General features: G+C 43.7%; 1 protein-coding gene across 1 annotated transcript in view; it reads right to left on the bottom strand.

Moving 5' to 3' along the window:
- Nucleotides 1-1,025: 1,025 nt before the first annotated feature.
- Nucleotides 1,026-22,509, bottom strand: part of LOC139424141 (zinc finger protein ZFP2-like) — a 63,975-nt gene continuing 42,491 nt past the window's right edge. Inside the window, exons 2-4 of the mRNA XM_071175833.1 lie at nt 10,115-10,430; nt 2,281-2,614; nt 1,026-2,028 (exon numbers count right to left, since the gene is read on the bottom strand). Of these exons, the coding sequence (XP_071031934.1) occupies nt 1,374-2,028; nt 2,281-2,614; nt 10,115-10,430 (1,305 nt within the window). The 3' untranslated portion in view covers nt 1,026-1,373. The remainder of the gene's footprint in view (nt 2,029-2,280; nt 2,615-10,114; nt 10,431-22,509) is intronic.

Here is a 22,509-nt window from a genome sequence, read left to right as displayed (position 1 = left end):
CCTCCCCTCCCACCTCCACTCCTCCCTCCTTCTCCGTTACTGTCCCCGTTCCCTCTTCCACTCCTTCTCGTACCACTGTCCCCTTCTCCCTCTTCTCAGCTCCTCCACCTTCTTCCGTCTCCTTTTTCTTCTCTCCTTCTGTTCCATTCTTTTCTTCTCCTCGCCTCTTTCTTCCCACCTCATCCTTCTTCCCATCTTCTTCCTGCGCCGTCTTTTCCCCTGTGCCATCCATGCAATCCGCACGCGTCCTTTCTTTCCTCCCCCCATCCCCCGCTCCCCCCCCAGCTGCAGACGCGTATGACCTGTGACGAGCCGGGCAATCACGCCACAGGTGTGCTCTTGAGCCACACCCGTGGCAAGCCTTGGGCTCGTCACACTCCTTGGCCTCGTGCTCTTCCGACCCACAAAAACGACATTTATTGGCGCTGCACGAGGCCAGGATATGGCCGTAGGCCATACAACGCCTGCAGAACGGGGGCTGACGTGCATAGTAGAGTGTTCCCCTGTCAGCCCCCAGGGAGAACATCGCCGGAGGATGGAGGTAGCCATCCACACTCTTCGGGGACTCCCTGAGTAACGCCTGGAACCCTCTCTTCCCGTTCCAGAAACCCAGGGAGTCCCTGAGGTACCTCGCTGAGGAGACATTGTCCATGTATCTCCCCAGAAAGGCCCTCACTTCTTCATCCTTCACGTGCGGATTGTACATGTTTACGGTGACCACCCTGAAGTTGTTCTTTGCCAGGCTGGTCACCGCATAATGGCACAGGGGTCCTTTTCTTTTCTTTGAGTCCAACCTCAAAACATAAATGGAAAAACGAAAGCCTGTAACACTTTCCCCCTAAAAACAACAAATATATCCTATCTTGTTGTTGGAAAAGTTTGCGCACCACCAACAGAAAAGAACCATTACACATATTCTACTACAATACTTCACCGTCTACAATATAAACATGGTGTCTACTGGCTGTCAACAATTAAAAACATTAAAAAACATGTATTTCTAAATAATAATATACAATCATATCTTTTCTTTTTCTTTCTATAGAATCCTTAAAACTCACTTGCTTCTAGAACTCATGTCTTCCTAAAACTCCACTTGCCTCTAGAACTCTCGTCCCCTTGGAAAGAGCACAAACAAAACTCATCTCCAATACGGGAAAAACTTACAGTCAAAATAAATTGTGATGCACTGGCTAAAAGCAAAACACAACACTTTTTGACTGCCCAACCTTGAGACAATCAGCAACCAAATACTCCTTCTACAATGTTAAAACCTTCTACATTGTGACATCATTAAAATACTCATTCTACAATGTTTGATATCATGAAAAAAACTCCTTCATGCATGTATTTTCTGATGTTTAATCAGATATCTATATATCACAGCTATAAGATATATCTCCTGTATGTGTTATCTGGTGTGATATCAGGTGGCTTGACTGAGTAAAACTTTTCCCACATTGAGTACAGCTATGAGGTTTCTCTCCTGTGTGTGTTCTCTGGTGTGCTATCAAGTGGCTTGACTGAGTAAAATGCTTCCCACATTGATCACAGCTATAGGGTTTTTCTCCTGTGTGTGTTCTCTGGTGTATCTTCAGTTCCCCAGATTGAACAAAACTCTTCCCACATTGAGTACAGCTATAAGGTTTCTCGCCTGTGTGTGTTCTCTGGTGTTTCTTCAGGTGGCTAGACTGAACAAAACTCTTCCCACATTGAGTACAGCAATACGGTTTCTCTCCTGTGTGTGTTCTCTGGTGTATCTTCAGTTCCCCAGATTGAACAAAACTCTTCCCACATTGAGTACAGCTATAAGATTTCTCTCCTGTGTGTGTTCTCTGGTGTTTCTTCAGATTGCTAGATTGAACAAAACATTTCCCACATTGAGTACAGCTATAAGGTTTCTCTCCTGTGTGTCTTCTCTGGTGTATCTTCAGATGGCTAGATGTAAAAAAAAACTTCCCACATTGAGTACAACTATAGGAGTTCTCTCCTGTGTGTGTTCTCTGGTGAAGAGTCAGATTGCTCGACCTTGCAAAACTCTTCCCACATTCATCACAGCTATATGGTTTCTCTCCTGTGTGTTTTCTCTGGTGTGATATCAGGCTGCTTAGCCGAGTAAAACTCTTCCCACATTGATCACAGATATAAGGTTTCTCTCCTGTGTGTGTTCTCTGGTGAAGAGTCAGATTGCTCGACCTTGCAAAACTCTTCCCACATTCATCACAGCTGTATGGTTTCTCTCCTGTGTGTATTCTCTGGTGTGATATTAGGGTGCATAGCTGAGTAAAACTCTTCCCACATTGATCACAGCTATAAGGTTTCTCTCCTGTGTGTATTCTCCGGTGTGATATTAGGTTGCATAGCTGAGTAAACCTCTTCCCACATTGATCACAGCAATATGGTTTCTCTAAAGTGTGGATTCTCTGATGAATTTTAATGCCTGCTGATGAGGTGAATCTTTTCCCACAGTCTGGGCAGCAATGAGATTTTTTTCCCGTGGGTGTCTGCTGGTGTTTCTTGAGGAGTTCTGATCTAGAGAGACTCTTCTCTGCCTTGTCAGCATCATGAGGTTGTTGAGGCTCCCAAGAGGGCCCATGGTAGACAGTTCTCTCTCCTGTGTGAATGACAAAGTCATACAGATGGTTAAAGGCCCACAACAGCAGAAATCCACTGTAAAAGGTGATGTACAACATCATGGCTACGCTGTTGGCAACAATTGACGTCTGTAATGAATGTAATGATTATTTGACATTTGTCTTAAAATGAGCAACAATAGTCATATTTTGTCTTGTTTTCAAATTAGTAGTAACATCTAAGTTTGTAGACTAGAAATTAGTTATTCATGTTGTTGAAACTCTAAGCAGTGTGCCAGACGACTTTTGGTCTCCAATATAGGCCCCTTTCTGTGTTTGCTAAAATTGTATGTAGTATATCTGCCTGGAGCAAAAATGGCGAGCAAAGTTTTTCGTCTTTCACAATGTATTCTGAATGGGGGAAACTCAGGGGAGTAACCTCCATTTCCAGGTTGCTAATGAATGCATTTCACGCTTTGGATTATAATTGTCAGGCTCTTTTGAATGTCCTGCTTAATATAATGTTTGTGTACATCATCGCAAATCAACCGCTCTGTACTTAAAAAACACTTCAACCAGTAAAATGCTCTTTGGCCTTTTCATCAGCCTGACAATGAGAGTTTGTACACTGTTTGACAAATTGGCAGTTTGCATAGATCTACTGTAGGACCCATAATTTCACCTAACAATAACATAGACCTACTGTAGGACCCACCTAACAACAAATACAGGAAAACAGCTCTGTGTTGTACAATAGCCTATCCATCAAGGAACAGTTCTCTACACATTATGAGCAAAGTATCTCTGTGTGCAAACAGACCAACGAGACCCTACAGTAAATCAAGCAGACAATAACATTATAAACAACAATTTGTTAGGGATGTTGGATCCAACATGGAACATGGCATAACTGTCTTTACCATAGTAATGAATGAAGAAGCACTTTGATTGTTGTTATGTCGTGATGTTTGTCATTTGACTGGCATTCAGAAAATTATTTCCTGGATCTTCTGATGATAGTTGAACATGTGACTGTAACTAAACAGCTACAGTATTAAGAATTGTGTAATTATTGAAGAACTGCGTTAATGACAGTTTCGATTTGAGTGTTGTCAATAAAGCTACTATTTAAAAATATATATATATATTTCACCTTTATTTAACCAGGTAGGCTAGATGAGAACAAGTTCTCAACTGCAACCTGGCCAAGATAAAGCAAAGCAGTGCGACAAAAACAACAGAGTTACAAGTGAGAAACAAAAGTACAGTCAATAACACAATAGAAAAATCTATATACAGTGTGCAAATGGAGTACGAAGGTAAGGCAATAAATAGGTCATAGTAGCGAAGTATTAAACAATTTAACACGAGTGATAGATGTGCAAGTAGAAATACTGGTGTGCAAAAGAGCAAAAAAAAAATCAATAAAAACATGGGGATGAGGTAGGCAGTTGGATGGGCTATCAGCAATCGGTGAGGTAAGCTGCTCAGATAGCTGATGCTTAAAGTTAGTGAGGGAGATATGTCTCCAACTTCAGCGATTTTTGCAATTCGTTCCAGTCATTGGCAGCAGAGAACTGGAAGGAAATGCGGCCAAAGTAGGTGTTGGCTTTGGGGATGACCAGTGAGATATACCTCCTGGAGCACGTGCTATGGGTGGGTGTTGCTATGGTGACCAGTGAGCTGAGTGAAGGCGGCCTAGCAAAGACTTATAGATGACCTGGAGCCAGTTGGTTTGGCGACGAACACGTGGCGAGGGCCAGCCGACGAAAGCATACAGGTCCTAGTGGTGGGTGGTATATGGGGCTTTGGTAACAAAATGGATGGCACTGTGCTAGATTTAATCCAGTTTGCTGAGTAGAGTGTTGGAGGCTATTTTGAAAATGACATCGCCACAGTCAAGGATCGGTAGGATAAGTTTTACGAGGGTATGTTTGGCAGCGTGAGTGAAGGTAGCTTTGATGCGAAATAGGAAGACTTAATTTTGGATTGAAAATGCTTAATATTAGTCTGGAAGGAGAGTTTACAGTCTAGCCAAACACCTAGGTATTTATAGTTGTCCACATATTCTAAGATAGAACCATCCAGAGTAGTGGTGCTGGGGGGGCAGCGATCGGTTGAAGAGCATACATTTAGTTTTGCGATCGTTTAAGAGCAGTTGGAGGCCATGGATGGAGTGTTGAATGGCACTGAAGCGCGTTTGGAGGTTTGTTAACACAGTGTCCAAAGAAGGGCCAGATGTATACAGAATGGTGTCATCTGCGTAGAGGTGGATCAAGGAATCACCCGCAGCAAGAGCAACATCGTTGGTATATACAAAGAAAAGAGTCGGTCTGAGAATTGAACCCTGTGGTACCTCCATAGAGACTGCCAGAGGTCCGGACAAAAGGCCTTCCGATTTGACACACTGAACTCTGTCTGAGAAGTAGTTGGTGAACCAGGCGAGTCAGTCATTTGAAAAACGAAGGCTGTTGAGTCTGCCAATAAGAATACGGTGATTGACAAAGTCGAAAGCCTTGGCTAGGTTGATGAAGACGGCTGCACAGTACTGTCTTTTATCAATAGCTGTTACATCGTTTAGTACCTTGAGCGTGGCTGAGGTGCACCCGTGACCAGCTCGGAAACTGGATTGCACAGCGGAGAAGGTATGGTGGGATTCAAAATGGTCAGTGATCTATTTGTTAACTTGACTTTCGAAGACTTTAGAATGGCAGGGCAGGATGGATATAGGTATGTAATAGTTTGGGTCTACAGTGCCACCCACTTTAAAGAGGGGGATGACCGTGGAAGCGTTCCAATCTTTAGGAATCTCGGACGATACGAAAGAGAGGTTCAACAGACTAGTAATAGGGGTTGCCACAATGGCGGAGGATAATTTTAGAAAGAGAGGGTCCAGATTGTCTAGCCCAGCTGATTTGTACGGGTCCAGGTTTTGCAACTCTTTCAGAACATCAGCTATCTGGATTTGGGTGAAGGAGAAGCTGGGGAGGCTTGGGGAAGTAGCTGCAGGGCGTGGGGAGCTGTTGGCCAGGGTTGGGGTAGCCAGGAGGAAAGCATGGCCAGCCGTAGAGAAAGGCTGGTTGAAATTCTCGATTATCGTGGAGTTATCGGTGGTGACAGTGTTTCCTAGCCTCAGAGCTACAGGGTGCAAATTTCTGTTTGAAAAAGCTAGCCTAACTGACTGTGTATATCGGTTCCCGACTTCTCTGAAAAGTTGCATATCGCAGAGAGTATTCAATGTTTTTGTGCTGGTCGAGGGCAGTCAGGTCTGGAGTGAACCAAGGGCTATATCTGTTCTTAGTTCTACATTTTTGAAAGGGCATGCTAATTTAAGGTGGTGAGGAAATTACAATTAAAGAACAACCAGGCATCCCCTACTGACAGGATGAGGTCAATATCCTTCCAGGATACCCGGGCCAGGTCGATTAGAAAGGCCTGCTTGCAGAAGTGTTTTAGGGAGCGTTTGACAATGATGAGGGGTAGTCGTTTGACCGCGGACCCCTAACGGATGCAGGCAATGAGGTAGTGATCGCTGAGATCCTGATTGAAAACAGCATAGGTGTATTTGGAGGGCAAGTTGGTCAGGATAATATCTATGAGGGTGCCCATGTTTACAGATTAAGGGCTTTACCTGGTGGGTTCCTTGATAATTTGTGTGAGATTGAGGGCATCTATCTTGGATTGTAGGACGGCCAGGGTGTTAACCTCACTAGGGTAGGGGGCACTATTTTCACCTCCGTATGAAAAGCAAACTTGGTAGATTTGGATAGAAAACACAGTTTACAAAACTGTTAAAATAATGTCTGTGAGTATAACAGAACTTATATGACAGGCGAAAACCTGAGAAAAATTCATCCAGGAAGTGGGATTTTTATATTTTTGTAGTTTTCTATTGAATGCCTATACAGATTTGATTGACTTAGGACTCAAATTGCACTTCCTATGGTATCCACTAGATGTCAGTCTTTAGAAATGATTTCAGGCTTGTATTCTGAAAAATGAGAGTAAGACCACTCTGAATGAGTGGCACATTTAGTGTCCCAGAGATTTTTCATGTGTGACACCGAGAGAGCGCCTTTCTTGTTTACTTTTTATATTGACGATGTTATTGTCCGGTTGAAATATTATCTATTATTTAGGCTAAAAACAACCTGAGGATTGATAATAAACACCGTTTGACATGTTCCTACGAACTTTACTGATACTTTTCGTCTGGCTGTTGTGATTGCTTTTGAGCCTGTGGATTATTGAACAAAACACGTGAACCAAACAGAGGTTTTTGGATATAAAGAGACTTTATCGAACAAAACTAACATTTATTGAGTAAATGGGAGTCTTGTGAGGGCAACGATATGAAGATCATCAAAGGTAAGTGATTAATTTTATTGCTATTTCTGACTTGTGTAACTCCTCTACTTGGCTGGTAACTGTTTGTAATGATTTGTCTGCTGGGCGCTGATCTCAGATAATTGCATGGTATGCTTTCGCCTTAAGCCTTTTTGAAATCTGACACCGTGGTTGGATTAACAAGAAGTTCATCTTTAAACCGATGTATAACACTTGTATGTTTCATGCATTTTTATAAGGAGTATTTCTGTTTTTGAAATTGGCACTCTGCAATTTCACTGGATGTTGGCTATGTGGGATGGTAGCGTCCCACACCCCCTAGAGAGGTTAAGCATATCCCAGTTTCGGTCACCTAACAGAACAAACTCTGAAGATAGATGGGGGGCAATAAATTCACATATGGTGTCCAGGGCAAAGCTGGGAGCTGAGGGGGATCTGTAACACACTGCAACAGAGAGAGAGAGGGAGAGACTTATTTCTGGAGAAATTCATTTTTAAAATTAGAAGCTCGAACTGTTTGGGCATGGACCTGGAAAGTATGATAGAACTTTGCAGGCCATCCTCTGCAGTAGATTGCAACTCCTCCCCTCTTTGGCAGTTCTATCTTGACGGAAAATGTTGAAGATGGGGATGGAAATTTCAGAATTTTTGGTGGCCTTCCAAAGCCAGGATTCAGACACAGCAAGGACATCAAGGTTGGCGGAGTGTGCTAAAGCAGTGAGTAAAACAAACTTAGGGAAGAGGCATCTGATGTTAACATGCATGAAACCAAGGCTTTTATGGTTACAGAAGTCAACAAATGAGAGAGCCTGGGGACATGCAGGGTCTGGGTTAACCTCTACATCACCCGAGGAACTGAGGAGTAGGATGAGGGTACGGCTAAAGGCTATCAGAACTGGTCGTCTAGTGCGTTGTGAACAGAGAAAAAAAGGAGCAGATTTCTGGGCGTGGCAGGATAGATTCAAGGCATAATGTACAGAGAGGGGTATGGTAGGGTGCGGGTACAGTAGAGGTAAACCTAGGCATTGAGTGACGATAAGCGGTTGCATCTACTGGAGGCACCAGTTATGCTAGGTGAGGTCACCGCATGTGTGGGAGGTGGGACAAATGAGTTCTCTGAGGCATGTTGAGTGGGACTAGGGGCTATGCAGTAAAACAAAACAATGATAACTACCCTACACAACAGTATACAAGGATTATTGATATTAGAGAGACATAAAGCGAGGCATAAAGCAATCACGTTAAACAAAATGGAGAACTGTGATTAATGAACAGTCCAGCAGGCATCAGCTATGTAGCCAAGTGATCATAGGGTCCAGTGAATAGCAATATATGAACCAGGGAAGCCGTTAGGTAGTCATTACTACGCAAGAGGTATTGTAGCTGGAGTAATTTTGTTTGCTAGCCGGTAGATGCACCTGGCTCGAGGCTAACTGGTGCTAGCTTCAGGACAAGGGCGTTAGCCACTATAGCAAATCCATATACAGCAAATTAAACTGTTTCAGGAAAATGTACATATGAAAATCATAACTGGCACACAGATTGGTAGAAATGGTCAGATAAATTGACCCTCCAACTGGAAAAGGTTGCTGACTGCTGGTGTAGTCTATTACTGAAAATTTCAGGAGCAGAACAGCAGAAGTTATGAAGTCCAGCAGCAGAGGGGGGCACCCCCTGGTCGGGTCACGTTGACGACCGGCTCCGTCTGGTCGGGTCATGTTGACGACCGGCTCCCTCTGGTCGGGTCATAGTGACGACTGGCTCCCTCTGGTCATTTGTGTGTATAATTTATTTAATCAAACAGCGTGCTTAAAGCATCAGACAAGTTCAGTACATATAGATTTTATAAAAACACATGGGGCGATTGGTAGAAAGAAAATGACTCTTGGTTGACCAATATGTATTTTAGTTGGGGACAGCACTGGAACATGATTCTGGGGCTCTCGAGTGGCACAGCAGATACTGCATCTCAGTGCTTGATGTGTCACTACAGACACACTGGTCCAAATCCAGGCTGTATCACAAACGTCTGTGGTTGGGAGTCCCATAGGGGGGGCGCACAATTGGCCCAGCGTCGTCCGGGGTAGGCAGTCATTGTAAATAAGAATTTGTTCTTAACTGACTTGACTAGTTAAATAAAGGTTACATTTAAATAAATAAAAAATAGTGTTTCATGACAAACTTTTTTTTTTTATCCGCCAAGGCACCAACTTTGAGAAGGGTTTAAAACAAAGGTTTCAAACCAATTTATGAATGTAATTGAATCTAGATATGTCTTGCCTTTAATGTAAGGGCATGAAAAAACATTGGCTGAATATTATACAATGACTTATCAAACGCTCTAATAATTTGACCCCCACAGGAAATCTACACGGGCAATGATAGAACATACTATATAGCCTAGAAACCTGGTTAGCCTATCATTATGACATCATGGATGAATTCTAGAATATTCTATATAGCCGAGAAACCTGGTAAAACTATCATTATGACATCATGGATGGACAGTCCTTGTATTCATAGTGTAGTGAATTCTGGGGGTAGCCCTGAGCTGAACTCAAACTTGGGTCCAGCGACTGTCAAGCCAACACCTTATAACTGTTACGCCAAGATGTCAACTTCTTGACGAGGTCGCTAGGTGTTAGGTTACAGTTGCTACAATAGCTCTCTCTATGAATGTGAGAGTGGTTACACTTCTCCTTCTCCCATCCTTCAGCTGTTTACCAAACCAAGCCTCTGGACAGCCATTTTGTTGCTGTTTAAAAAACCCACACAACCCAGCAATCTGCAGTTCAAACAATAACAAATCTGTCATTCCACCACTGTTCTGGTAATAAAATGATTATGGGGTTGGAGAAATGTAACTACAGACAGACAGACCTATGGATGCAAGGACTGACCATCCATGATATCAACATTATAGTATTAACCATGTTGAGGCGATACAGTGTTGATTTACATTGTTTCTAAACATTATAGTAAAAAAAAGCTTATTTGGGGCTCTGATGGGGTACAACAGTTGAACTAAGCTCATGAGGCATGTGTTATACGTGTTATATTCTTCAAGAATCAATGGCTATAAATAAATAATTGAAAAGTTACAATATGGATGTAGCAATTGTAGATTTCTGCTTTAACACCTAACATCAGTTCAACTGCAGAGTTTGTGCCTCTGTTTTTAAGACAGTACTTACTAGTGTCAATCAGGGAACGGTTTCTCAAAACCATCTTATGGCTTAATTCATCGTTAGAACCATTGGATGCCTTAAGATGCGTTTGGGAAACTGGGCCCAGATATCCAGTTTCCTCCTCTTCTTCCTCCTCCTTTTTGGATGTAACAGTCATCTCCTCCTCCTCCTCTTTCACTCCATAAACTGCTTCATCCTCTCCTTTTACTGTAACATCCTCCTCCTCTTTCACTCTGAACATGTCTTCCTCTTCTTTCACAGTAACGGCCTCACCCTCTACTTCTTGTTTTACTGTGATATCCTCCTCTTCATTAGAAGGAGAGTAGCTTAGTGACCGCATGGTCGGGGATGTTAGCTAGGCTAATGCTAACTTAACCAGACCGCTAGCTGAATAATAACAACACCGTAAATATGAAATTAAATCGGAAAACTAACCAAGACGACAGAAGTGGGTTTAAAACAGGGTGGCTAATATACACTAAAGCGATATATTGGTTCGGCTATTTTGTCTTGCAAGCTACTGAGGTGTCTGACTAACTATTGTTGCTGCTGTTGAAAGAAGATTTCCGTCCACTAGATTAGACGTCACACTAGCCGCATAACCATAAATTCCCACACAGCCATCTGCTGATTGGAGTGGGTAACGCAGTTGATTGAAATGTATATGTTATTTTCAGACAAAAGGTTAAAGGGTAGGAATCAGGGACGTCACTAGAACTAAAGTATTCATTAGCCCCCGCCTAAATAAATCAATATCAGTCAATAATTTTTTTCTGTGAATAATTTTTTGGGGTCAACCGTTCCATCGCATCTAAACGTTCTACCGGTCCGGCACTTGGAGGCCGCTGCACTCGTGACTGTAGGACTGGTAGAACGCTGCTGCACCAGAGACTAGTGACTGTTTGACTTTCATCAGCAAAGATGGCGGACAGAAATACTAGGAGAGAGGTTTACCCCTACACAGAACTGGACAGAAATGTAAAGGATTATAACGTCAGTAAAAAACATGTACAGTTGACAGGAAAATCATAGTTCATTTACGAAAATCGCGATTTAGCAGTTAGCTTTACGTTAAGCTGGCTAGCTTTATGGGTGTTGTGACATTAGTATGAAATTGTAATTCTGGTTGTTTTAGTGACTCCTGAAACAACCAGCAAACCAGGTTGTCGTTTTGTGAAACAGTGGATGTATAGAATCTAGCTGAAGAATTTACTGCAAATTTAATGTACAATTTTGTAAGCGTTCCTTGCAGATAGATGACATCACGTAGCTAGCTATTGTCGTGGAAATCTTTTTTTTTAAATAAAAATATTTTCAAACAGCCTGAATGACATTAATGAAGCCTATGGATTGAGTAGAATATAATATCATGTTGTACCAAGGATGCAAGTCGTATATACATGTAGTTATTACCATGCATGAGATCCCCACATTGTAGCCTGTACATTTAATATATTCACTGATCATGTACTCTATCTTGGCAAATAAAGGTGCAGTTTAGGTATGAATGTATTTGAGATTATTTTTCAGTCATATCCAATACCAGGAGTATCAAATTCCAGTCTTTGAATGATGCTGTGTCTGCATGTATGTATTACAATTATACACTTCAACAGTATTTACCAATCTTGGTCCTGGGACATCAATGGTTACACATTGTAACTAATAGACTAGAAACAGGATTTAACTAGTTAATTAATATATACAGAAATATAATGTTAAAAAACACTACACTACACTTCCTATGTAAATACTCTTAACACCGGTTCATCTCAATATCTAATTTCCTTCATCTGCATTGATCTGATAAACACAGGATAGGTGGAGTATTTCATCACATTACACTTCATTTCAACCAGTAGAGAATGTGAAACGTTTATGGAAAAGCTCATTATCCAAGTGTTATCAATACAAGTTCAATCTGTACTTCAATGCACATCTGTTGTGAATTATAAAAACAGAGGAAGAAAGAGGAGGAGGTGTAAAAGACAGAAAGGGAAAGAGGTAAACACAAGGAGCAGGGAAGGCAGCTAAATATTCTCTCAGTTCATCACAATTACATAATAGTGTCTCTAGTCGGCCCAAAGGTTATCTTAAAAGATGGTGAGGTGGCGATGATGGGACTGGGGGTTGGCATCCTCTCACAACAAAACATATCTGCAGACGAGAGAGAGAGCATGTTTAAGCCTTGTGTTTTTATTTTTTATTCTAACATTGTTAGTCATCAATCAGGAGGTGAAATGCAAAACTGACCTGGGATCATTAACTCTGGGACTACTGCATCTATCTGTATTTCAATGTAAAGCATCTCTTTAATAATACTTCCTGTTGACCTGACCAATTGACCTCTCACCTCTGATCATGCTGTGTCCTCTATGTAGCCAGTTCAGATGGAGGAGTGGTTCACCGACACAGCTGAACCTAGAGGATTTAGGGAGAAGGGGAGAGAGGGATGAAGTGAAGGAGAGAGAATGTTATTGAGAAAATAAGGTAGTTAAAGCGACAGTGTTCAACAGGAATCTGAGTGTGTGGCCTCACCTGGTGTCCACACCACATTAAGTGGCTGCAGAGCACTTCATGCTGAAAAACATGAACCGACCCACAAGGACAAACAATTTAGCTAGTTAGTTATAGAAGTAATGAAGTCTCTTACTATTCTTCACGGTAGCCTTCATACACCTGAATTCCTCCAGGAGGCAGTCCCAGATGACCCTGGTCACCCAACCTTGCAGTGCCCTACACGGTAACTATAGGCAATAGTTTTGAAGGAATCTCCAGTTACAAGGTATCTGTAGGAATATGGAAGACAATGTAATTATTAATCTGTTACATCACCAGGTCATTGTGGATTACTAAAGTATAATATCCCTGATAACAAATCATGACAACATTGGATTGATAGATGCATGGACACACATACAGTGCCTTGCGAAAGTATTCGGCCCCCTTGAACTTTGCGACCTTTTGCCACATTTCAGGCTTCAAACATAAAGATATAAAACTGTATTTTTTTTGTGAAGAATCAACAACAAGTGGGACAAAATCATGAAGTGGAACGACATTTATTGGATATTTCAAACTTTTTTAACAAATCAAAAACTGAAAAATTGGGCGTGCAAAATTATTCAGCCCCTTTACTTTCAGTGCAGCAAACTCTCTCCAGAAGTTCAGTGAGGATCTCTGAATGATCCAATGTTGACCTAAATGACTAATGATGATAAATACAATCCACCTGTGTGTAATCAAGTCTCTGTATAAATGCACTTGCACTGTGATAGTCTCAGAGGTCCGTTAAAAGCGCAGAGAGCATCATGAACAACAAGGAACACACCAGGCAGGTCCGAGATACTGTTGTAAAGAAGTTTAAAGCCGGATTTGGATACAAAAAGATTTCCCAAGCTTTAAACATCCCAAAGAGCACTGTGCAAGCGATAATATTGAAATGGAAGGAGTATCCGACCACTGCAAATCTACCAAGACCTGGCCGTCCCTCTAAACTTTCAGCTCATACAAGGAGAAGACTGATCAGAGATGCAGCCAAGAGGCCCATGATCACTCTGGATGAACTGCAGAGATCTACAGCTGAGGTGGGAGACTCTGTCCATAGGACAACAATCAGTCGTATATTGCACAAATCTGGCCTTTATGGAAGAGTGGCAAGAAGAAAGCCATTTCTTAAAGATATCCATAAAAAGTGTCGTTTAAAATTTGCCACAAGCCACCTGGGAGACACACCAAACATGTGGAAGAAGGTGCTCTGGTCAGATGAAACCAAAATTGAACTTTTTGGCAACAATGCAAAACGTTATGTTTGGCGTAAAAGCAACACAGCTGAACACACCATCCCCACTGTCAAACATGGTGGTGGCAGCATCATGGTTTGGGCCTGCTTTTCTTCAGCAGGGACAGGGAAGATGGTTAAAATTGATGGGAAGATGGATGGAGCCAAATACAGGACCATTCTGGAAGAAAACCTGATGGAGTCTGCAAAAGACCTGAGACTGGGACGGAGATTTGTCTTCCAACAAGACAATGATCCAAAACATAAAGCAAAATCTACAATGGAATGGTTCAAAAATAAACATATCCAGGTGTTAGAATGGCCAAGTCAAAGTCCAGACCTGAATCCAATCGAGAATCTGTGGAAAGAACTGAAAACTGCTGTTCACAAATGCTCTCCATCCAACCTCACTGAGCTCGAGCTGTTTTGCAAGGAGGAATGGGAAAAAATGTCAGTCTCTCGATGTGCAAAACTGATAGACACATACCCCAAGCGACTTACAGCTGTAATCGCAGCAAAAGGTGGCGCTACAAAGTATTAAATTAAGGGGTCTGAATAATTTTGCACACCCAATTTTTCAGTTTTTGATTTGTTAAAAAAGTTTGAAATATCCAATAAATGTCGTTCCACTTCATGATTGTGTCCCACTTGTTGTTGATTCTTCACAAAAAAATACAGTTTTATATCTTTATCTTTGAAGCCTGAAATGTGGCAAAAGGTCGCAAAGTTCAAGGGGGCCGAATACTTTCGCAAGGCACTGTATGTGTAGCATGTGACAATAACAGGATCCTATCAAGGATAGCATCACAAATGAATACATAAATACTACTTGAAGCTTGATGATGAGTTGATCATTTGAATCAGCTGTGCAGTGCTGAGGCAAAAACAACAATGTTCTTCTGAGTCCCCAGGACTGAGAACCACTGCTCTTCATTGGGACCTCTTCATATGTAGACTGGCTTTCATAGCACTCTTTATCTGAGGACAGAAAACCTCACAAGAAACAGACTTCATTCTAGTCAAATTACACCACACTGAATATGTTGGTCCTATTATCTTCGTCTTCACTTCTAGAGCCAGGAACTACACAAAAGTACCTGCCCTATCCAGAATAGCCTCCTCTCTCATTGACAGTTGGGGCTGCTATCCTTTCACCCTCCTCCATGGTTGTTAGCTAGCTACCTACAAATGCATTTGGAGTTTGTTTTTTACAGTGATAAATACATCAAGATAGCTAGCTAATATGAAGTTAGGTAGCTGGTGATATTTAATTCACTTAGCTAGCTATCTATACAGTATTTGAAGTTGTCTAGATAGCTCATTTAGCAGCTCATTTGAGTTAGCCTGCACTGTAGCTAGTTAGCTAATAATATAATCGTTTTTTTTTCCATTTTCAAAATCTATTTACTTACTTACTTGAATAGGTTCTCCCAGAAATGTGGACAACTGGAAACAGGGCAGCAAAGTTCATCACCAGAGGGTGTTACAGGATATTACTATTGAACTATGTACCCATTTAATAACCAGACATTCATACAAACTTGCTCTGCTGAATTATTGACGGAGTCACAACGGGGCCTAAGCGGCATCTCGTCCATCTGCTGACTGGACGCAGTTGAGGAAAATGTAGTTTTTAGTTTAGGAAGCATGAGTTTTTACTCACCAGTGTAACAACAGTGTCGTTAAAGACTTAGTAACTTAGTTTTTATTATGAACACAACAAATACAACAACAAAAAAATAGAAATATACAAACAAGAGTACATTAACCTAACAAACAGGGGTATTACATATCAAGATTCATTTTCAATTTGTTAAATACTTATGGTGCGTATTGCTTTTTTGTTTTTACATTTACTGATCACTTCAAAATAATATTTAAATTCTATCTTAAATCATGTGAAGAGGGGTTTGTCCACTTCATTTTATGGACAAAGAATCTTCCATGAAAGATAAATAAATGAACAATGAAAGTTAAATCAGGGTCCATATCATTTGGATCAAAATAAAACATAATATCAGATTAGCATTAATAGTTGTTTATTTTAAAATAAAATCTTCTGACATGAGAGGAGTCCCCCAAAAAATGGTCAAGAGTCTCTGGGTCACAATCACAAAATAAACATTTGTTATTAATAGCTATTTTAAATCTGTGTATAATAAAGGTCTTTACAGGGAAGATTCTATGAATGAGTTTGCATGATGCTTCTTTCACCTTATTAGATAGACAAAATTTCCCAGACAACAACGAGACTTTGTTCCAGTTCACTTGTCCAAGGGCTGCATTCCAGTTCACTTGTTCTAGGGCTACATTTCAGTCCACTTGTCCTAGGGCTGCAATCCAGGACACGTGTCCTAGGGCTGCATTCCAATGCACTTGTCCTAGGGCTGCATTCCAATTCACTTGTCCTAGGGCTGCATTCCAGGTCACTTGTCCTACGGCTGCATTCCAGTACACTTGACCTAGGGCTGCATTCCACTACACTTGTCCTAGGGCTGCATTCAAAGTCACTTGTCCGAGGGCTGCATTCCAGTTCACTTGTCCTAGGGCTGCATTCCAGTTCACTTGTTCTAGGGCTGCATTCCAGTTCACTTGTTCTAGGGCTGCATTCCAGTTCACGTGTTCTAGGGCTGCATTCCAGTTCACTAGTTCTAGGGCTGCATTCCAGTATACTTGTCCTAGGGCTGCATTCCAGTTCTCTTGTCCTAGGGCTTTATTCCAGTTCACTTGCCCTAGGGCTGCGTTCCAGTTCACTTGTCCTAGGGCTGCATTCCAGGTCACTTGTCCTTGGGCTGCAATCCATTTCACTTGTCCTAGGGCTGCATTCCAGTTCAATTGTTCTAGGGCTGCATTCCAGTTCACTTGTTCTAGGGCTGCATTCCAGTTCACGTGTCCTAGGGCTGCATTCCAGTTCACTAGTTCTAGGGCTGCATTCCAGTATACTTGTCCTAGGGCTGCATTCCAGTTCTCTTGTCCTAGGGCTTTATTCCACTACACTTTTCCTATTTTTGCATTCCAGGTCACTTGTCCTAGGGCTCTTTTCCAGTTCACTTGCCCTAGGGCTGCATTCTGGTTCATTTGTCCTAGGGCTGCATTCCAGATCACGTCCTAGGGCAGCAATCCATTTCACTTGTCCTAGGGCTGCAATCCAGTTCACTTGTCCTAGGGCTGCATTCCAGGTCACTTGTCTTATGGCTGCATTCCAGTACACTTGTCCTACAGCTTCATTCCATTTCACTTGTTCTAGGTTTGCATTCCAGTTCACCTGTCCAAGGGCTGCATTCCAAGTCACTTGTCCTAGGTCTGCATTCCTGTATACTTGTCCTAGGTCTGCATTCCAGGTTACTTGTCCTACAGCTGCATTGCAGTACACGTGTCCTAGTGCAGCATTCCAGTTCACTTGTTCTAGGGCTGCATTCCAGTTCACGTGTCCTAGGGCTGCATTCCAGTTCACTAGTTCTAGGGCTGCATTCCAGTATACTTGTCCTAGGGCTGCATTCCAGTGCTCTTGTCCTAGGGCTTTATTCCAGTTCACTTGCCCTAGGGCTGCGTTCCAGGTCACTTGTCCTAGGGCTGCATTCCAGGTCACTTGTCCTAGGGCTGCAATCCAGTTCACTTGTCTTAGGGCTGCATTCCAGTTCACTTGTCCTAGGGCTGCATTCCAGTATACTTGTCCTAGGGCTGCATTCCAGTATACTTGTCCTAGGACTGCATTCCAGTTCACTTGTCCTAGGGCTGCATTCCAGGTCACTTGTCCTAGGGCTGCATTCCAGTTCACTTGTCCTAGGGCTGCATTCCAGTTCACTTGTCCTAGGGCTGCATTCCACTACACTTTTCCTATTTTTGCATTCCAGGTCACTTGTCCTAGGGCTCTTTTCCAGTTCACTTGCCCTAGGGCTGCATTCTGGTTCATTTGTCCTAGGGCTGCATTCCAGATCACATGTCCTAGGGCTGCAATCCATTTCACTTGTCCTAGGGCTGCAATCCAGTTCACTTGTCCTAGGGCTGCATTCCAGGTCACTTGTCTTATGGCTGCATTCCAGTACACTTGTCCTACAGCTTCATTCCAGTTCACTTGTTCTAGGGCTACATTTCAGTCCACTTGTCCTAGGGCTGCAATCCAGGACACGTGTCCTAGGGCTGCATTCCAATTCACTTGTCCTAGGGCTGCATTCCAATTCACTTGTCCTAGGGCTGCAATCCATTTCACTTGTCCTAGGGCTGCATTCCAGTTCAATTGTTCTAGGGCTGCATTCCAGTTCACTTGTTCTAGGGCTGCATTCCAGTTCACGTGTCCTAGGGCTGCATTCCAGTTCACTAGTTCTAGGGCTGCATTCCAGTATACTTGTCCTAGGGCTGCATTCCAGTTCTCTTGTCCTAGGGCTTTATTCCACTACACTTTTCCTATTTTTGCATTCCAGGTCACTTGTCCTAGGGCTCTTTTCCAGTTCACTTGCCCTAGGGCTGCATTCTGGTTCATTTGTCCTAGGGCTGCATTCCAGATCACGTCCTAGGGCAGCAATCCATTTCACTTGTCCTAGGGCTGCAATCCAGTTCACTTGTCCTAGGGCTGCATTCCAGGTCACTTGTCTTATGGCTGCATTCCAGTACACTTGTCCTACAGCTTCATTCCAGTTCACTTGTGCTAGGGCTACATTCCATTTCACTTGTTCTAGGTTTGCATTCCAGTTCACCTGTCCAAGGGCTGCATTCCAAGTCACTTGTCCTAGGTCTGCATTCCTGTATACTTGTCCTAGGTCTGCATTCCAGGTTACTTGTCCTACAGCTGCATTGCAGTTCACTTGTCCTAGTGCAGCATTCCAGATAACTTGTCCTACGGCTGCATTCAAAGCCACTTGTCCTAGGGCTGCATTCCAGGTCACTTGTCCTAGGGCTGCATTCCAGTTCACTTGTTCTAGGGCTACATTTCAGTCCACTTGTCCTAGGGCTGCAATCCAGGACACGTGTCCTAGGGCTGCATTCCAATTCACTTGTCCTAGGGCTGCATTCCAATTCACTTGTCCTAGGGCTGCATTCCAGTTCACTTGTCCAAGGGCTGCATTCCAGTTCAATTGTCCAAGGGCTGCATTCCAGTTCACTTGTCCTAGGGCTGCATTCCAGTTTACTATGTTCCAGGGCTGCGTTCCAGTAGACTTGTCCTATGGCTGCATTCCAGTAGACTTGTCCTAGGGCTGCATTCCAGTAGACTTGTCCTAGGTCTGCATTCCAGTATACTTGTCCTAGGGCTGCATTAGAGGTTACTTGTCCTACGGCTGCATTCCAGTACACATGTCCTAGGGCAGCATTCCAGGTCACTAGTCCTAGGGCTGCATACCACTACACTATTCCTAGGGCTGCAATCCAGGTCACTTGTCCTAGGGCTGTATTCCAGTTTACTTGTCCTAGGGCTGCTTTCCAGTATACTTGTCCTAGGGCTGCATTCCAGGTCACTTGTCCTATGGCTGCATTCCAGTACACTTGACCTAGGGCTGCATTCCACTACACTTGTCCTAGGGCTGCATTCAAAGTCACTTGTCCGAGGGCTGCATTCCAGTTCACTTGTCCTAGGGCTGCATTCCAGTTCACTTGTTCTAGGGCTGCATTCCAGTTCACTTGTTCTAGGGCTGCATGCCAGTTCACGTGTTCTAGGGCTGCATTCCAGTTCACTAGTTCTAGGGCTGCATTCCAGTATACTTGTCCTAGCGCTGCATTCCGGGTTCACTTGTCCTAGGGCTTTATTCCAGTTCACTTGCCCTAGGGCTGCGTTCCAGTTCACTTGTCCTAGGGCTGCATTCCAGGTCACTTGTCCTTGGGCTGCAATCCATTTCACTTGTCCTAGGGCTGCATTCCAGTTCAATTGTTCTAGGGCTGCATTCCAGTTCACTTGTTCTAGGGCTGCATTCCAGTTCACGTGTCCTAGGGCTGCATTCCAGTTCACTAGTTCTAGGGCTGCATTCCAGCATACTTGTCCTAGGGCTGCATTCCAGTGCTCTTGTCCTAGGGCTTTATTCCAGTTCACTTGCCCTAGGGCTGCGTTCCAGGTCACTTGTCCTAGGGCTGCATTCCAGGTCACTTGTCCTAGGGCTGCAATCCAGTTCACTTGTCTTAGGGCTGCATTCCAGTTCACTTGTCCTAGGGCTGCATTCCAGTATACTTGTCCTAGGGCTGCATTCCAGTATACTTGTCCTAGGGCTGCATTCCAGTTCACTTGTCCTAGGGCTGCATTCCAGGTCACTTGTCCTAGGGCTGCATTCCAGTTCACTTGTCCTAGGGCTGCATTCCAGTTCACTTGTCCTAGGGCTGCATTCCACTACACTTTTCCTATTTTTGCATTCCAGGTCACTTGTCCTAGGGCTCTTTTCCAGTTCACTTGCACTAGGGCTGCATTCTGGTTCATTTGTCCTAGGGCTGCATTCCAGATCACATGTCCTAGGGCTGCAATCCATTTCACTTGTCCTAGGGCTGCAATCCAGTTCACTTGTCCTAGGGCTGCATTCCAGGTCACTTGTCTTATGGCTGCATTCCAGTACACTTGTCCTAAAGCTTCATTCCAGTTCACTTGTTCTAGGGCTACATTTCAGTCCACTTGTCCTAGGGCTGCAATCCAGGACACGTGTCCTAGGGCTGCATTCCAATTCACTTGTCCTAGGGCTGCATTCCAATTCACTTGTCCTAGGGCTGCATTCCAGTTCACTTGTCCAAGGGCTGCATTCCAGTTCACTTGTCCTAGGGCTGCATTCCAGTTCAATTGTTCAAGAGCTGCATTCCAGTTCACTTGTCCTAGGGCTGCATTCCAGTTTACTATGTTCCAGGGCTGCGTTCCAGTAGACTTGTCCTAGGGCTGCATTCCAGTAGACTTGTCCTAGGGCTGCATTCCAGTAGACTTGTCCTAGGTCTGCATTCCAGTATACTTGTCCTAGGGCTGCATTCCAGGTTACTTGTCCTACGGCTGCATTCCAGTACACTTGTCCTAGGGCAGCATTCCAGGTCACTTGTCCTAGGGCTGCATACCACTACACTATTCCTAGGGCTGCAATCCAGGTCACTTGTCCTAGGGCTGTATTCCAGTTTACTTGTCCTAGGGCTGCTTTCCAGGTCACTTGTCCTAGGGCTGAATTCCAGTATACTTGTCCTAGGGCTGCATTCCAGGTCACTTGTCCTACGGCTGCATTCCAGTACACTTGACCTAGGGCTGCATTCCACTACACTTGTCCTAGGGCTGCATTCAAAGTCACTTGTCCGAGGGCTGCATTCCAGTTCACTTGTCCTAGGGCTGCATTCCAGTTCACTTGTTCTAGGGCTGCATTCCAGTTCACTTGTTCTAGGGCTGCATTCCAGTTCACGTGTTCTAGGGCTGCATTCCAGTTCACTAGTTCTAGGGCTGCATTCCAGTATACTTGTCCTAGGGCTGCATTCCAGGTCACTTGTCCTAGGGCTTTATTCCAGTTCACTTGCCCTAGGGCTGCGTTCCAGTTCACTTGTCCTAGGGCTGCATTCCAGATCACTTGTCCTTGGGCTGCAATCCATTTCACTTGTCCTAGGGCTGCATTCCAGTTCAATTGTTCTAGGGCTGCATTCCAGTTCACTTGTTCTAGGGCTGCATTCCAGATCACGTGTCCTAGGGCTGCATTCCAGTTCACTAGTTCTAGGGCTGCATTCCAGTATACTTGTCCTAGGGCTGCATTCCAGTTCTCTTGTCCTAGGGCTTTATTCCAGTTCACTTGCCCTAGGGCTGCGTTCCAGGTCACTTGTCCTAGGGCTGCATTCCAGGTCACTTGTCCTAGGGCTGCAATCCAGTTCACTTGTCTTAGTGCTGAATTTCCTGTTCACTTGTCCTAGGGCTGCATTCCAGTATACTTGTCCTAGGGCTGCATTCCAGTATACTTGTCATAGGGCTGCATTCCAGTTCACTTGTCCTAGGGCTGCATTCCAGGTCACTTGTCCTAGGGCTGCATTCCAGTTCACTTGTCCTAGGGCTGCATTCCAGGTCACTTGTCCTAGGGCTGCATTCCACTACACTTTTCCTATTTTTGCATTCCAGGTCACTTGTCCTAGGGCTCTTTTCCAGTTCACTTGCCCTAGGGCTGCATTCTGGTTCATTTGTCCTAGGGCTGCATTCCAGATCACATGTCCTAGGGCTGCAATCCATTTCACTTGTCCTAGGGCTGCAATCCAGTTCACTTGTCCTAGGGCTGCATTCCAGGTCACTTGTCTTATGGCTGCATTCCAGTACACTTGTCCTACAGCTTCATTCCAGTTCACTTGTGCTAGGGCTACATTCCATTTCACTTGTTCTAGGGCTGCATTCCAGTTCACCTGTCCAAGGGCTGCATTCCAAGTCACTTGTCCTAGGTCTGCATTCCTGTATACTTGTCCTAGGTCTGCATTCCAGGTTACTTGTCCTACAGCTGCATTGCAGTACACTTGTCCTATTGCAGCATTCCAGATAACTTGTCCTACGGCTGCATTCAAAGCCACTTGTCCTAGGGCTGCATTCCAGGTCACTTGTCCTAGGGCTGCATTCCAGTTCACTTGTTCTATGGCTGCATTCCAGTTCACTAGTTCTAGGGCTGCATTCCAGTATACTTGTCCTAGTGCTGCATTCCAGTTCTCTTGTCCT

Source organism: Oncorhynchus clarkii, chromosome 13, assembly GCF_045791955.1.
Source record: "Oncorhynchus clarkii lewisi isolate Uvic-CL-2024 chromosome 13, UVic_Ocla_1.0, whole genome shotgun sequence".
NCBI classification, from domain to species: Eukaryota; Metazoa; Chordata; class Actinopteri; order Salmoniformes; family Salmonidae; genus Oncorhynchus; species Oncorhynchus clarkii.
The sequence above is the reverse complement of the archived record's forward strand: the minus strand, read 5'-3'. Positions and strand labels throughout refer to the sequence as shown.